The sequence below is a fragment of the Cornus florida genome, unplaced genomic scaffold, assembly GCF_030987335.1.
Source record: "Cornus florida cultivar Cherokee Brave unplaced genomic scaffold, ASM3098733v1 CherokeeBrave_3.0.0_Hap2_Chr04, whole genome shotgun sequence".
Lineage (NCBI taxonomy): Eukaryota > Viridiplantae > Streptophyta > Magnoliopsida > Cornales > Cornaceae > Cornus > Cornus florida.
This window is the reverse complement of record NW_026775574.1, coordinates 103,695,227-103,711,889: the sequence shown is the minus strand read 5'-3', so window position 1 is coordinate 103,711,889 and position 16,663 is coordinate 103,695,227. Positions and strand designations below refer to the sequence as shown.

Below are 16,663 nucleotides of genomic sequence, written 5' to 3'. Positions count from 1 at the left end.
TTACTCGATTGCTCGTTGGGCCATCCAAGGCCTCAGTTTACTGGAGTTCACAGTTGACGTTAGGGATATTAACTCTCTCCAACCCACTCAAGGGTTGGTTGTTGTTGAGAGTTAAATCCCTTATTCATCATCACACAAACATATATTAAAATAACAATCATACACATCCACGTATAATACTATAATTTACACGATTCATCCAACTCTAGGGCTACGTTGATGGAGTGAGACGTGTCAATATTATGTATAAAGGAAGAGAACATAATCAGGTATCAAAACTCCACTCACTCTTACTCATCACACTCTTGAGACTACATCTTTACAATTGAGAATTAATATTATACTCTCCCTTCTCATCATAACACTCACCACCCCTCTCCCATCTCTATTTATAGTGTCTCAAACTCCAAAATAATAGCTTAATATGCCACAACTTTCTTCCCAGATTTACAACCTTGCTCCACAAGTCTTCGGTCTTTCAAAACAGAATAGTTTCATTATCTTCTACGCTGAGAAAGTGTGACCAGCCCGTAATAGTTGGACTAGCCCGACTTCTTTAGAATAACAATCTTCAAGAATTTGAGCCACAAATCCAATATTTGATACCAAAATTTGTTAATACTTAAATATGTTTTCTCAGATGCGTACCAAAAGTATATGACATCAAAATCACAATCCAACAATTATTGAACCCTTAGACTGACCTCACAGTCTAACAATCCATAAAGGGAGAACCCCGTTATTGTTTTTTCCTAATAAACACATATACGCATTATATATGTATATGTATATGTATATGTAATTATTTATATATATTGATATGTCCCACTCTTGCATTACTCCCTTTCACCAGTTGGCCTTCCCCTCATATATAGAGCTAGTTCAATTCAATACTCTCCTATGAACAAAAGGAATATATATATTGACATATCACCATCTCTCTCTCTCTCTCTCGATTGAATGAATGCTGATTTAAGCCCGTGGCCTTCGCTCCTTCCTTCGGTTATTCCTCTCCATTGAACAACACACAGATTCAAAAAAAAAAAAAAGCTCATTCTCACAAGTGGATAAGAACCTCTTAATCCACCCCCACCAATTAAGGAATCCCCTAATATTGCCAAGTCTCACTCCGGATATGAGATTTAATCTCATCCTAATCTCTCCCAATTTTTACTTATACTGAGAGAAAAAAGAGCATCAATACACACACATACAAAGCTCTTAACCTCTTGATCTTCTCAAAATCAAAAACACCTTGTTTTGGCTAATGGGTGTCCTCAGTTTCCTCTATCTCATCAACCCAATCAGTTTTGAAGCATAGAGCTCAAGCTATATATATATATATAGTTATAATTTGTTTTCATTATTTTTGAGCTTGCACTGTGTCCATGGACTATCTCAGAGAGCTAGAAGGCAAAAGAGCTCATGATATGAAGTCTCCGAGACGAGTGTGTGTCCCCGGTCCGGTCATCGTTGGGGCTGGACCCTCAGGCCTCGCCGTGGCGGCATGTCTGAAAGAGAGAGGTGTACCAAGTATAATTCTAGAGAGAGAGAACTGTATAGCTTCTCTATGGCAGCTCAAGAGCTATGATCGTCTACGGCTTCATCTTCCAAAGCAATTCTGTGAGCTTCCACTCATGCCTTTCCCTGAAGACTTCCCAACTTATCCCACCAAACAGCAGTTCACAAAGTACTTGGAACAGTTCTCGGAGAGGTTTGATATTAGGCCGGTGTTTAACCGGTCGGTGGAGTGCGCGGAGTTTGATGGGAAGCTCGGGTTTTGGCGCGTGAGGAGCGTGGGATTGAAGGGGGAGGAGGAGAGGGAGTATGTGTGCAGGTGGTTGGTGGTTGCGACCGGTGAGAATGCGGAGGCGGTGGTGCCGGAGATTGATGGGAAGGAGGAGTTTGGTGGGCCTATAGTGCATACAAGCTTGTATAAGAGTGGTGATGCGTTTCGAGGGAAGAGGGTTTTGGTTGTTGGTTGTGGGAATTCAGGAATGGAAGTGTGTTTGGATCTCTGCAATCATGATGCTAACCCTTCCATTGTGGTTAGAGATAAAGTAAGAACACTTCAACCATCTCTCTCTCTCTCTCTACCCTCTCTCTCCACTAAATCAAAAACCATTAAATTTTTTTTTTCCTTTTATGTTTTCTTGTCCCTTCATCTTTGAATTCCGAATTTTTTTTGGGAAAGGTAAAGCAAAATGAATTCCCAATTAATAAGCAACAGTTTCGAATTTCTAAGTTCATTTCTTTGAAAAATCATTATATAAAAAACAAACCCCTGTTGGGTAAAACTCGAAGCAATTTTTATTTACATATAAAAAAAACCCATTAAGGTTTTCTCATTGTTACAATTTTTATTTACTAAGTTTTTTTTTTATTATTTTATATAATAGCAGTTCAATTTTGTTTAGATTGATTTAAAAACGGAAAAAATACAGTTTGTTTTTTTTCATTTTGATTGGTACCCATTTTCACTCTTTGCAATTTTATGACATTTTTGCAACTGTTCAGTTTATTGTAGTGCAAGTTCCAACATTTTTATCAAAGTTAATCATAATCTGTGTTGGTGTGTGTAATTTATGTATTGATAGACCGGAATTTTTTTTTTTTTAATTTCACTTTTTTGGGATTCTCAAGCATGCGCATGTTGGACAGAAAGTTGGGATTTTATTTCATAATGACACATGATACTACATAAGATTTTCTCTCTGTAAAGGACCTTTTACTATATGGATTCCAGTCATGTCCTTTGAGCAAGTTACAGCCCTTCTCCAGAAGGGCAAGTCATGAGGGTGTAGTGTCACTCACACTCATCTTTTTGGGTCCTTTTTTCTCTCTCTCTCTCTCTATAGTCCCCCCATTAATCCCCTTTTTTGTGTGACCTTTTCTTAGTGTGTTTGATGATTTTTGAAGGTACATGTCCTACCACGAGAGATGCTAGGAAGATCAACTTTTGGGCTGTCCATGTGGTTGCTCAAGTGGTTGCCCATGCACCTTGTCGATCGCTTCTTGCTCATTTCCTCGAGGCTCCTCCTCGGTGACACTGCCCGGTTTGGCCTCCCCCGGCCACGGCTGGGCCCCCTCGAGCTCAAGAACTTGTCAGGGAAGACGCCGGTGTTGGACGTGGGGACCCTGGCCAAGATCAAAAGTGGAGACATCAAGGTACTACTTCATGATTTTATATGCTAATCACGTCACTTTTTGTTTCTTGCCCTATATGCTAATCACATCACTTTTTAGTTCCTTTCCCTTTACCAATTTGCAACTTTTGAGTGTTTGATTGTGTACATGATAAATTTCGCATTGATTTAATCATCATTTGATCAATCTATAAGTTCCTATACTTGGTAAAATTGAAACTCAAAATTCATTACCAAAAACTAAGGGACAAGTTTTTCTCAATTTGTATGCTAAATTTATCAATGAAGGCATTCCAAATTTGAAGATGGACATAGAAATTTCCTAAAACCCAAGCTAAGTTTTTCCTTTTCTTTTCCAAACAATATATACCCAAACTCATATAATCCAACACAAAATAACTCCAAGCACAACAAATTCTTGATGTGCTTTCTTCAATCATATGGTCATTTGAAGAGTTCAAAGGATTGCTAAGCTCCCATTTGAGATTAAGTTTTATTACCCGCAATTGGATTTCTTCAACTTTCTCAGACTTGAAAACTTGAAGGAAGGTTTTGCTTATTTCATTTAAGATCCTTAACTGATCAAACCGAAAGGGGATTAAGAGGATTTTCTTGTATGTATAACCATTTTCATTAGTTTGATATATAAAATTGTATATTTATACAATATTTTATTCCTGCATTTCCAACTTTAATTCTATGTATACAAATGGATCCTATAATGTTAATTTGTTGGAAAATAATTGGTTAAACTGTGATAAACTACTCCTCTTTAGTCAAAACAACCATGAGTTTCTCTTATTCAATGGAGTATATCTTAACCCTATTTAATTACCTAAAAAAAAAAAAAAAAATCATGAGTTTTTTCGTAGTAGTGTTATTCAATATCTTTTTTGTGCTTTCTTTTGACATTTTGGTGACCTTTGTTTGCTTCTGAAAGAAGAAGGTCAATTCTTCAAATGGATATACATCTGAAAACATACTTCGTTTTATTTTTTGTGATATTTTCATAATATTTGAAATATCATCTTTACTCATTTTCTTGTTTCTCCTTGATCAATTTCTTTATTCTCATACTAGATTTGTTATTATTGGAGTAGGTCTGTCCAGGAATTCGACGATTGACGCGTCACACCGTTGAGTTTGTGGGTGGGATAAAGGAAAATTTTGATGCAATCATCTTAGCAACCGGTTACAAAAGCAATGTACCATTTTGGCTGAAGGTACCCCTCTTTTCATGTTCCTTTTTCTTTTCCTTTTTTGTATCTTGATTCTCAAGGATATCTTATGTCTTCTTACAAACAACTTAAAAAGAGAGAAATTGCTTGAATTGTGTCCCCAGGATAGAGAGATGTTTTCGGAGGAGGATGGCCTACCCCGGAGGCCATTTCCAAATGGTTGGAAAGGCGAGTGTGGGCTATACGCGGTGGGGTTCACTAAGAAAGGCTTGCTTGGCGCGTCAATGGATGCTAAAAGGATAGCAGAAGACGTTGAAAGGTGTTGGAAAGCTGAGACAAAGCATTCAACAGCCTTCGCGGGCTCACTTATGCCATAACAACGATTTTGGTTGAGTTAGAACCACATATTTGATTGAAGCTGCCTGCTAGAGATGATTGCAATTGGTGTAGCCATTGGCACAACAATGTCGGTACCAATTAAGATCAGTGGCTAGCTAGTACTCCAATTGAGGGAAAAGAAGAAAAGTAAAAGAGTGCTAGACTGAGAAGAGTGCTATCTTTTCATTGACACCATGCAGGCCTTGGAAGGAGGATATGAGAGAGAAAAAGAAAGATGGGGGACCTCATCAACTACATCTGTACATCTGTTGTACATTGCCATTTTGCTCTAATTGTTAGGTATGACTTTTAGAGAGATAAAAGAAGGGGCCATGTTGTAGCTACCTAGCTGGGTTTTTTTTTTTTTTTTCGATAACCAGGGTGTTCGGGGATTCGTCCTGACTAATCTATGGGACCTGTGTTTGGGATTTGCTTGCAGATTGAGATTTGATTGTGATTAACCTATAATTTACATGGGATTTGGGATGGGGTGAGACTTGAGGGTATAACAATATGTGTTAGTCTTGTACTCTTGATGATTTTCCAGTTTTGGGGCTTGTATGGAGGGTGACTTTTAAGGATACATGAATTCTAATTAAAATTTGACAGTGGAACTTCTGTACCAAACTTCTGCTATATGATTTCTGGAGCATTAACAATTTTTTTTTTGACTTCTAGCATTTCGATCTTTTGTTGAAATCATTTCACTGCAAGTAGGAGTCTGGACCACAAATTTTAATCAGTCAATTAAATATGCCAATTCAAATCTGAAATGGGAACTTTTTTATAAGATCCATCTCAATTACAATAAATTAATTAGTCTAATTTTTGTCACATTGAAGTTCCATGGTCAAGCCAGCAAGTCTTGAACAAGTGCTTTATTCAATCAACATTTTCCCTTTGTCAAATCATCCACAAGTTTCGAATTCGGTTCATATACTGATGTGTACGTATCTAATAAAATGTATGGTAACGAGAAGTCGAGAAGTGCTATCAATAGTCACATTTATCTAATTTCATTAATTTATTGAATGAGATTGATCTCAGATGACTTTTTATAGATAATGCATGAGCATATACGAAGGTCATGATTCTTGCCTTTAGGGTTACTTGAAAAGGCAAGCGGTAGAGAAATTCATTTAACCTAGAAAGAGTACCCTACCCAAATAAGGAAAAAGGAGCCATGTGGACTCAATTTCTAAGCATCAAACCACTTTGGCAACATAAAAGTGCCCAATTGATGGGTCAAGTGGTCTCAGTTTTTGATTGCATGTTTATCCGGCCATAATAACCATTAAAATGCTAAGAGGAAAAAAAAATTGACTTTTCAGATTCCAAATCAACCACTAAAAATACTTGTTCCATCACATGGTATTGGTTTGAAACACCAACCAAAAAAAAGGGCTTTTTATAAGGAGCATTTTAGAGTTGTGTGTTACTTTAGGTTAAGTGCCAACAGAAATGTTTGTGTATATATATAGAAAATTGATATAGATGTTGAATCTACAAGCCTGAATTTGCCAACATGGATAGAATGGAAGTTAGGGGATTGACATAGATTCTTCGTGTCATAGAATTTAAATTCTTACTTTATTCTCTTTTTTTGTTAAAAGGGTAAGCTAATTTTTAGTTTATTTTGAAAGATAAAAGAGATGACATTAGGTTACACCCTCAATCAAATGAAGCAATCTTTGTTGGAAAATGGCTGAGAGAGAGCCTCTATATATATATATGGTCATTTCTCTTTAAAAATAAATACGGGGTGGTATTAATGGAGAGGATAGAGGAAAATTATGCGAAGTCTTTATTATAATAGAAAATCATCTTGGTTTGGAGAGGGTTGTTCATATATGTGCGTATTTACTGTAAGCTCGTCCAAGTATTGTATATATGACATCAACACCATTATTTAAATAATAGGATGGAGATTGGTCCGCAACAATTCAGAATGGCACCGTTTTTTATACTGCAAACAATCTTCGTTGATAAAATAGTAACAAGATGTATAAATTAAGTAATTAATGAAGTGGACTAAATTATTCATACTTTTTTGGATTGGTGTAAGTCTGCTTTTCTAGTTAAGTTTTTTGAGTCCGTTACAACTTCCCAGTAGTTTTATCCCAGATTTGAATTTCAATATTTGAGCTCTCACTTCTTAATTTTGTAGTTGATTTGAATTTCAATATTTAAACTCTCACTTCTAAATTTTGTAATTGATTACATCTCAAGTACTCTTATCTGTTTGTTGACGCCAATTACTCTACTAATTGTTAATGAACTACCCTATGGACTATTCAATTTCCTCCTCTATCATAAATACAACACCATTACATCAAAAATATACATTACATGCATTGTACTAATAATGTTGCGTTCTTGATATAATAATATTATGTGTTGCGTCTAAAATGATAAACAGTGAGTGTTATTTATGCATTAAAATGACGTCGTTTTAATGCACGAAAAAGACCGGACTACTGGATTTGGCAATAATATTATATGTGTTGCGTCTAAAATGATAAATAATGAGTGTTATTTATACATTAAAATGACGTCGTTTTAATACATGAAAAAGACCTGACTATTGGATTTGGCAATGGTCATGGTAGGAATTTTTAGGACATCCTCTTATGCACACATGGTGCACATACCAATCGATTAGGACCATCCAAATCGATGGAGATGAGAGAGCTTTTACTGCAAGTGGTCCAAAAAATTGAATATCTGAACGGTTTGATTGATATCTGTGGGTAGTATGTGTATAACTATTCTTTTGGACCACTCTCTTGGCCTTCTGAACCGATAGGTAGAAGTCAACATCCAATCGAATGGTTGGGGGCAGTTTATTTTTGAACAAAATAATGGTCATCCATCAAACAGCCCAAATTAATGATTGGGGCTTGACCTAATTTTGATAATTCTATGAAATGTCTGACGTGGAATGTCTTAGCTGGATACATATGAAAAATAGTGGAATGTAAAGTTATAATTCTGAAAATAATTTTTAAAAATTTTAAAAATAAAAAAATATTTTCAGATAATAATTTATTATAATTTTATAAAGATATATATATTGCAGAATGCTATACCTCAGCATACTTTTCTGCAATCCAGAAGTATTTCCTTAGTTTCTAGATGTTATTTGTGTTACAGAAGTGTGGAATCATTGGATCATATGTTTTGTAGCTATGAGTATACATGGCAGGTGTGGATGAGGATTTCTGATATTTGTGCTTGGAACTTACAACGGGTTGATGAGGTTCAGAATTTTGCAATAATCTTTATTCTAAGGTTTCAAGGAAAAGGCAATAAATTAGCGAGGATATTATTTACTGCAGTTTTATATTTTATTTGGAAAGAAATAAATGAGAAGTTGCATAATGATAAATTGTGTGATTCTATGGAATTAGCTAAGTGTATTTTGTGAGAGGTTATGGATGTAATGGGGATTAGTCTTCAAGACATCTTGTAATTTGTTTTCTTGTTTGTTTTGTCATGCTTTTTTTTTATTTTTTTGTTGGCCTTCATAATTTTTTTGTACATTTTTATATTTTCAATTTATTGAGAACAAAAAATTATTTCTATAATTATAAACCAAGCAGACTCTAATTTACTTGTTTAAAGCAACCATCTTCAACATATATATAATTATACCAAAGTAAAAAATATATATATAAAGTGGTGATATTCACACTCAATTTTTTTTTAAAAAATAACTACACTCATTTTTTTTGTTAAACTAAATGAAAAAATATTATAATACTTTATTATCTTATTCATGAAAGAGAATGAAAATTTATTTTATTTTAAATTTAAAAGTGCAAATGCTAAAACAAAAAAAAAAAAGGAAAAAAAAAAGAAAAAAAAAAAAAAAAAAAAAAAAAAGTGGTGTGAATGTCACTTAACTAAACAAAGCCTCAAACTATATACTGAATTTGGGTATTATATTGATCCATTATTTCGTGTCATCCGTGTCATTATAATTATTAATCATGCTTCAAGAGTATTGTTTTTCACTTTCCTCTCAATTTTTTTTTTTTATTACTTTTCTCTCAATTTTTTTTTATTTTTATTACTTTCCTCTCAATTTTTCTGATAAAGAACAAGAAAGAATAATTACTTAGTATTATTACATTAGCAAATCATTGCATGCACAATCGTTTAAAAAAAAGGATAAATGAGGGAATAAGGATCAAAAGATTCTCAATTACAATTTTACCACTTAAAACTTTAATTATAAGCACATGATTTGCATGTGATTATGCATATTCTTCCTTTTTTTTCTTTTATTTTTTATTTTTAAATGATTAATGCATTTCGCATCATTCAATCTCGTATCAAAACAAAATGGGGGACACTTTGACGAGTAACTTCATTGATGTTCCCAGTTGGGCTTTATTTTCTTGCTCTTTTCTATTCCCGGGTTGGCCATTGGGCCTATTGCTGTTGGGCCTTGGGGTATGCTCCAAGTTTCTTTTGTATATTTTTTTCCAAAAAAAAAATAAAAAAGAAAAAGAAAAAATAAAAAATAAAAAAATAAATGAGGTAGCCTTCATGGAGATGGCAAATAAATTTGGTCCCAAGTAAATTACTATTTGGAATTATCTCTCCCATCTTTTTCTCTTTTAAATTTGGATTTAAGTTTTGGTTTTTGTAATTTTTTATTTTTTGAGAGTGCGTTATTTTTGTTCATTTTACAAGGATTTCATGGTCTATATTGCAGCAATAAGAAGAAAATTCAAAGGAGATATAAACTTTTTTTCTTGCTTGAAACAATTTTACATCATCAATTTGAGACACTTTTAGAGTTTATTTCAGTTCAAGTCCTTGAACCAATCTTTAGTTCAATTTCATTACGTGAAATAAATCAAGAATTTCTCAATCTACAAATGTTCGTTATGAGATTTGAACCATTTATCTCTTCTTTATAAGAAAAGAGGTTATTTCGTAAAATATAATTTCAAACAAACTAAAAATATGATTTGGTGTTAGGGATGAGATTTAAGAGATTATGGGTCCGTTTATGTGTGTGAGAGAGTTTAAAAATTGTCCAAAATGGTAATTTTATATGTTTTTAAATATTATTATTATTTTTTTTTTTTTTGAAAGTTAAAACAATTACACACACCGTACCTCCACCGAATTTCGAACACCGATCTATCCTTTAAGAAGGAAGAAATAATACCGTTGGATTATTTGGTCCTTTGATTTATTTCATTTTACTAATAAGAAGGTATTATGATTCTTTTTTGGGGACAGGGGATATTTGCATTAAATTAAAAATAAAGAAGTCTTTAAACCACACATGTTTATTTATTTATTTACATAACTAACTAAAATGAACAAAAGAACCATTGAACTATTGTCAAGGATCCGATTTAGTGACCCACGGGTTCATCCTGGCCACCCGAAGTATTCAAGAGGGCCACGGATCTTTTCCATGTAACCAAACACTCCTTAAGAAACCCTAATTCACTCTGCCTGTCGACTATAAATAAGCTAACGATTTTAACTTATCAAAATTTTCTGACTAGAGAGGGTTTTTCCGCCTCAAAGAGATGGTACTCTCTCCATTCTACTGCTTTGTTGCCTCAGATCTGTTGGAAAACTTGCATATATGATATATACGTATAATATATACTGATGTAGTACTGAATTTTTACAGGGAAAAGGAACAGGAAGCTTTGGTAAGAGGAGGAACAAGACTCACACACTGTGTGTGAGATGTGGACGCCGTAGCTTCCATCTCCAGAAGAGCCGTTGCTCAGCTTGTGCCTTTCCTGCTGCCCGGGTCAGAAAATGTGAGCTCCCTCTCTGTCTCTCTCTCATCTATCTATCTACGATTCACTTATTCGTGGCTGTTATTTGACTAATTAACTTCAATTATTTGTTCTTATATGTAATATACTGTTTAGATTCAGCTTTTATTTGGTTTTGTTTTGCTATTTTACCAATGCTTTGTCTTGTTTGTGGAAAATGTAAGAAAAAGGGAACAAATTAAATTTCAAAAGCCGAATTTTTTTTATTACATATGAATTTTTATTATTTATGTTTAAATAATTCAGCAGAATCGAGTAGAACCTATATTTCATTTTTCTCTGTTTTTGTTTTTGCCGGGAATGAAAACTACAAATATAATAAAGCTCAGTTTTTTTATTTTGTTTTTCCTATATTTTCTTGGCAACCTAATTGGTGGTAATTTTTTCACCATTAGAATTAAATCATATCATTAGGATAACTAATTCATTTATCTCTTCTCTTTTAATGTCCAATTGCTATTAGTTTTGCACTAATTTTTGGGTCATGCTAAATTTAAGTTTTTTTTTTTTTTTTTTTTTTTTTTTTTTTTTTTTTCACTTATTATGAATCACTTGCTGCTTGAGGTATTTGTTTTGTACATTTTACTTGTGACACGCTTGATTCATGATTTTCCTTATTTACCTCATACCAGTCAATCTAAAAATTGATGTGATAGAGCTTCTATATAGTGTATATATCTGATATATCTTTCTCTTTGTCTTTAGCATCTGAACTTTGCAGATTAAAGAATATGATATTTGATTTCACCTTTCATGCAAAAAGCATGTCCATTTTGCTAATTTTTATCATATTGAGTTTGGTTTAGATAATTGGAGCGTGAAGGCAATCCGAAGGAAGACCACAGGGACCGGTCGTATGAGGTATATGCGTCATGTTCCCCGCAGGTTCAAAAGTAACTTCAGGGAAGGTAAACCATTTATGCATCTCTATGTCTGCTTTTATTTAATTAGCTGATTGCTCTTTTGGTTGGATTGATCGATTTATTTATTTATTTTTTGTTTAGGCACTGAAGCAGCACCAAGGAAGAAGGGAGCTGCTGCAGCCTCTTAAGGTTTGAGAGGAAAATTTCAGTCCATTTATGTTTGATTGTCTGGGATTTTGGAAGAACAAAAAGTTTTGAACTGTCTGTTGAACGCTACTTATTGTTAGTGGCAAGCGATTTGTTATTTTGAAGGATTCAAATGAATTTTACTTTATTTTGATAATGGAGGATAGTTACTTTTTATTTCTTGTTCCATTCTATATATTTCTCCATAGTATTATGGTGTACCTTAGCACCTTAAGCTTGACTAAATTAATGTCACACTGAGTCTCTCATTTGTCATTTTGGTCAGTGACTTGAGGGCTCTCATCCCATGGGAATGTTATGTGATAATCAAGCAGCAACTCACATTGCCTCTAATCCGGTTTTCATTTAGCAAAAAAAGTCACCTTAACTTATTATTGAAGAACATTTTGTTTCATGAAAAGATAGCCACGAAAGAAATTTATGCTCCATTTGTGAAGTTTGAAGACCAAGTGCCTGACATTTTTACTGAGTGTGTGCTCGATATTGCATCCAAGCTGAGCGTGTTATTTTTACTTTGTCATGATAGTAATTTAATTTTTTTTAATAGGGCAATATATGGTCGTGGTAATATGGATTTTGCTTTGATTACCTAATTAGGTAATATAATTTTTTTTTTTTTTTTTGGAAACTTAAAGCAAACCTCCCCCCCACCAAAAATCATTATCCACATGTCCCTACTGGGACTTAAATACTCAACCTCCCATTTGGGGAAAGAGAGGTAAGCCTTTTGGTAATCAAGTAATATTCACTGTGAAACATATATGTACCTGAATTTTTAGGGGAATTCTTACAAAAGGACCCGGGCCTTCCTTGCAGTTTGGTAGCTAAAGTGATGAAAGCAAGATAATGAGATTAGCTCAGCCAAGTTTGGTCTTAAGTGTAGATAATTACGAAGAGAATGATAAAAGATGAGGCAAAAATGGATAGTCGTAAAAAATGGGCAGTTCTCGGTTGAGATGGATTCTTGTAGCATGTTGTGAACTTATCTTGTTATTACTATAATCAAGGTATAGCAGAAAGAATGATAGAAGATAAAGCAAGATATTTGAGATTTTTGGGGGTTTAACTCAGACAAAATCTTAAATGCTGATGTGCAATTATAAATGGATTATCATAACGATGGATAGTTTTTCCCCTTGAAAAGAATCTTGTATCATGTTATCAACTTATCAATTATCATATGTGGATTGTCATCAATGCCATCACAGCCCTATTTCAACCCTTGATTTTGATAAACTGTGTTCTCACACGTGACATCAATTTTTATCCAAATTCATGTTGGGGAATGGGGCCATCATGGTTGCAACTATAATCCATATGTGAAAGAATTGGATACACTTGAATACGAGAGTGGAGCCTTGCCCTTATTTCTTATAGCGCTTGGATGTTGTCTCAACCGTAGTGTAGAGTTTTTGGTGGAGTCTCCATCATTAATAGTGAGTAATTCAACTGGCCATAAACTGATGAAAATTGTCCCAAGACTCTCAACACCAAGTGAAATATTTGGTACATTACTCATCTTACTCAAACATGCTTAGAAGGGTTTGAATCTTTATGAGGTCCTGGAAAGGAGACCATAGAATATTGTTGAGTTATTCTAACAAAAGTGATGGAACATTTCCCTTGGTGGGCCTATGGTAATTGTATGAGTCAGGACTTGGGAGTGATTACAGTTTAAACAAGGCTTTACTTACCACTGTTGTGCGAGCCAATACTAAAAAAACAGTATCAACATAAACATGGATGGGGTCAAAGAACATTGAGTTTAAGAAATGGGATCTGAGGTGCATATATTATTTTAACTTTGTCCTTTATGCACTGAGCTTGAAGGTTGCTTGTGAGAACTGACAGAATTTTTTTTCCTTTTATTCCCTAGTAAATTTACTTATTTGATTTGTCTATCTATAAGCTTCGTTGATATTCTATTTCCTTGTTATTAAATGATTGGCTTTGCATAGTTAATGAGCAAGTGAGTCACAACAGCTCCATTGATATGTTTCTATCTATAAGCTTCATTAATATTCTATTTCCTTGTTGATGGTGTTTTGAATTATTCAAGACAGTATGGTTGCATATGGAATCTGGAATATGTAACAAGTGTCAACGTCATGTATTATATAAATAAATAAATAAATAAAAAGACAATTTAGTAATTGTAGAACCATTGATGCTATAATCAATCAATTATTCAGACACTTCACGTAGCTCGCCTTTATCTTAAGTTATAGTTTGAACCATTGATGTTAATCAATCAATTATTCAGACATTTCAATCTGCTCACCTTTATCTTTAGTTATAGGTTGTGTTTTAGCTCCATTATACATGGGACTAGGATTCTTATTTTGTTAAATTGTTGATATTGTTTACTTGGGGGAGCAGATTCAGGTTTCAGACTGCTGATCAAACCTTCTGGTAGATGTGTTGTTATTTGACAATTATGATAGCTGTGGTAATTGCTTTACATCTGCTATTTTATTTACCGTGATCAGTGTCTAAATGTTGTTTCAGATGTGTTTATGTGATGTTGGTCTGATCTGTTTTAACTTATTTTCCCCTCCGGTAAGTAGATATTGTTGAATTTGGTGAAATGATCGTGTTCTAAGCTTTTGCAATATCTCCAGACATCTGTCTAATAGTTGGGAAAAGGGTTTGCTGTTGTTTTACATTTGTACTAGCTGAACCTTTGCAGGAATGCTCTTTTGAGATTGAGTACCACTTTAGAGATTAAGCATTCGGCTTTTCCTTCTGTGTCTAAATGTGATCTAACAGTTCTTTAAGCTGGAGTGTTGAGTGTTGTCATGGACAGTGTAGTTTTGAACTTTACGCTTATGAGAGAATGTATGAAAGCTGCCAAAATCAAGAGCTAAACTTTTATCACCGTGAATTTTTAGCACTTTTCCATGGATAAGAATCATAACATTAAACAAATTAATTATCTTTTCAGGTTCAGTACTGGAGTACTTCTGATTTCAGTATTTGTTATTGTTTCAACCTCTAATCAGATGTTGGATTTGAAGTTTTTAGACCTATGTGCAAATCTATATGTTTACTCTTCTTGGAATGGAAGAGTGACCATTGTGTAGTCATGAGTAGCATCTAGTTTGGTTTGTTTATGGGGAATGTGTGATTAGTCAGTTAGGTCTTTATCTTATACCATTTGATTAGCTTTATAGTTTAGACTGTTGCTTTAATTTTATTTTATTTTTAAAATTTCACGTATAATAAGCATAATAAAGTTTGTAGTAGAATGGATAACACAATAAATTAGAATTTGATGCTACATCTCCGAGTGAATGGAAAGGAAAAAACGACCGATGAATTGCACTGAGCAAGGAATAATATGTGTCTTTCTGCTAAGCAGGTTGTAGTCTCGATTGAAAGTTTGAGTGGAAGTTCTAAAATTTTGAAGCCCATACGTTTGCTCTTGGATTGAAGTCGAATTTGGTTGGGACAAAAGTTTACATAGCCTTCAATATATGAAAAGGACAATAGTTGTCATGATTTGATTAGCAATTTTGTTGTTCTCTCTTCTTTTGTGGTTTGTTTTTGACATTATGATAGGGGTGGTGGTCTAAAGATGGAGAGAGATTGTAACCGTTCTTGTCTCCTTTAGTGATATGGTATGGTTGGACCACGCTAAAATGAGTTATCTATTTAGTAAGGTATTTATCTATTTATTTATTTATATATTATACGGAATGCATGTTAAATTAATATGACACATCAGTTTTAATAATGAGGTGGTTCCTTTGATGCAAAGAGATGTTGATTATGTTTTCTATTTTGTAATGAAAAAAGTTGACAATTTTTCATTTTGTTTTAATAAACTTCTCAAATATTGCATTACATCTGTCTGAGAGAAAATAAAAATAAAAATAAAAAATAAAGAGGAAATAATGCTCTCTCTAGATATTTACGCCTCTGACGGCATGTTTTCATAGACAGCCTTAGTAGAAAAATTATCGAAGAGAATTTTTTTTTTTTTTGTATGATCCAAAGTATATGATTTTTAACGTTTTTCCATGTCCAAATGGTAAATGCCATTAAGCAATAACAAATAAAATGGAAACATGTCTCTTCCAATAATAGAACCCTAAGGGCCCGTTTAGTAACAGGAATAATTTCTAATTTTTACTTTCAAGTTCTAAAATTGAGAATCAAAAGTAAAGATTATGTTTAATAAAATACTTTCACTTTTTTACTTTAAGAAAGTACTTTCTAATTTTGTGAAGAGAAGAGAAAGTAAGAAATCCTTACTTTCTCTATTTTCTACACTGTTCACGAAAATTACTTCCTCTACTGTAGCACTGTTTATAATAAAAAATAAAAAATTCTAACTATCTCTCACCACCATCTCCTCCACCCACCTCCTCCCCACCATGGTCATCACCGCTGCCACCTCCTCCCACCATAGCCCCTACCACGACCATCTCTCTCCTTTCTCATACACATCAAAACCTATCAACAGTATACCCAAATCAACTTCAACCAGTCACACACAAAAAAATAAAAATAAAACCCCTAAGCTCTCTTCCACCACAACCGTCGACTCATCGGAAAATCCAGAACTGGTAGATCGATAGCGACGACGTGGAGCCTTTTGAGGCCCAGATACTCGACCATGTACAATGAGTATGTTATTGGATTGGATTTGATTGTTCCATCTTGAATGGCGGAGACTTTAATTGGGGGTGATTTGGGGGTGGTCTGGACCTTGATGGTTTGACCGGTGGAGTGGTGGTGGCAGAAAGTGGTAGGGAGAGTGAGGAACCAGGTTTTGGGGTCTTGTGGGGGTGAGGTGAGAGAGAGAGACGAATAAGAGGGTGATGAGAGAGACTGAGATGGGGTTGGGGTGAGGTGGGTTTGTGGTGAGGCAAATCTGAAATTTTGTGGGGTGAGGTGAAAGAGAGAGACGAAGAGGAGGGTGATGAGAGAAACTGAGATGGGGTTGGGGTGACGCAAATCTGAAATTTTTTATCTTCATCCCAATCTCTTGGTGGCTGGTGGCGGTCTATTCCCGCCGTCAATTGCAGCAGTAATTATATATATAACATTGATTGTCAAATATAAAG

At 34.2% G+C, this 16,663-nt stretch overlaps 2 protein-coding genes across 2 annotated transcripts; both read left to right on the top strand.

The window, feature by feature from the left end:
* The first annotated feature begins 848 nt into the window (after nt 1-848).
* Nucleotides 849-5,329, top strand: LOC132304391 (indole-3-pyruvate monooxygenase YUCCA6-like). The gene is made up of 4 exons (XM_059802046.1): nt 849-2,060; nt 2,920-3,168; nt 4,247-4,369; nt 4,489-5,329. The coding sequence occupies exons 1-4, from the start codon at nt 1,389-1,391 to the stop codon at nt 4,699-4,701; spliced, it is 1,257 nt and encodes a 418-aa protein (XP_059658029.1). The 5' UTR covers nt 849-1,388; the 3' UTR covers nt 4,702-5,329.
* A 4,851-nt stretch (nt 5,330-10,180) lies between these two features.
* Nucleotides 10,181-11,747, top strand: LOC132304390 (large ribosomal subunit protein eL37). The gene is made up of 4 exons (XM_059802045.1): nt 10,181-10,263; nt 10,368-10,503; nt 11,328-11,429; nt 11,526-11,747. The coding sequence occupies exons 1-4, from the start codon at nt 10,261-10,263 to the stop codon at nt 11,570-11,572; spliced, it is 288 nt and encodes a 95-aa protein (XP_059658028.1). The 5' UTR covers nt 10,181-10,260; the 3' UTR covers nt 11,573-11,747.
* The last annotated feature ends 4,916 nt before the right edge of the window (nt 11,748-16,663 follow it).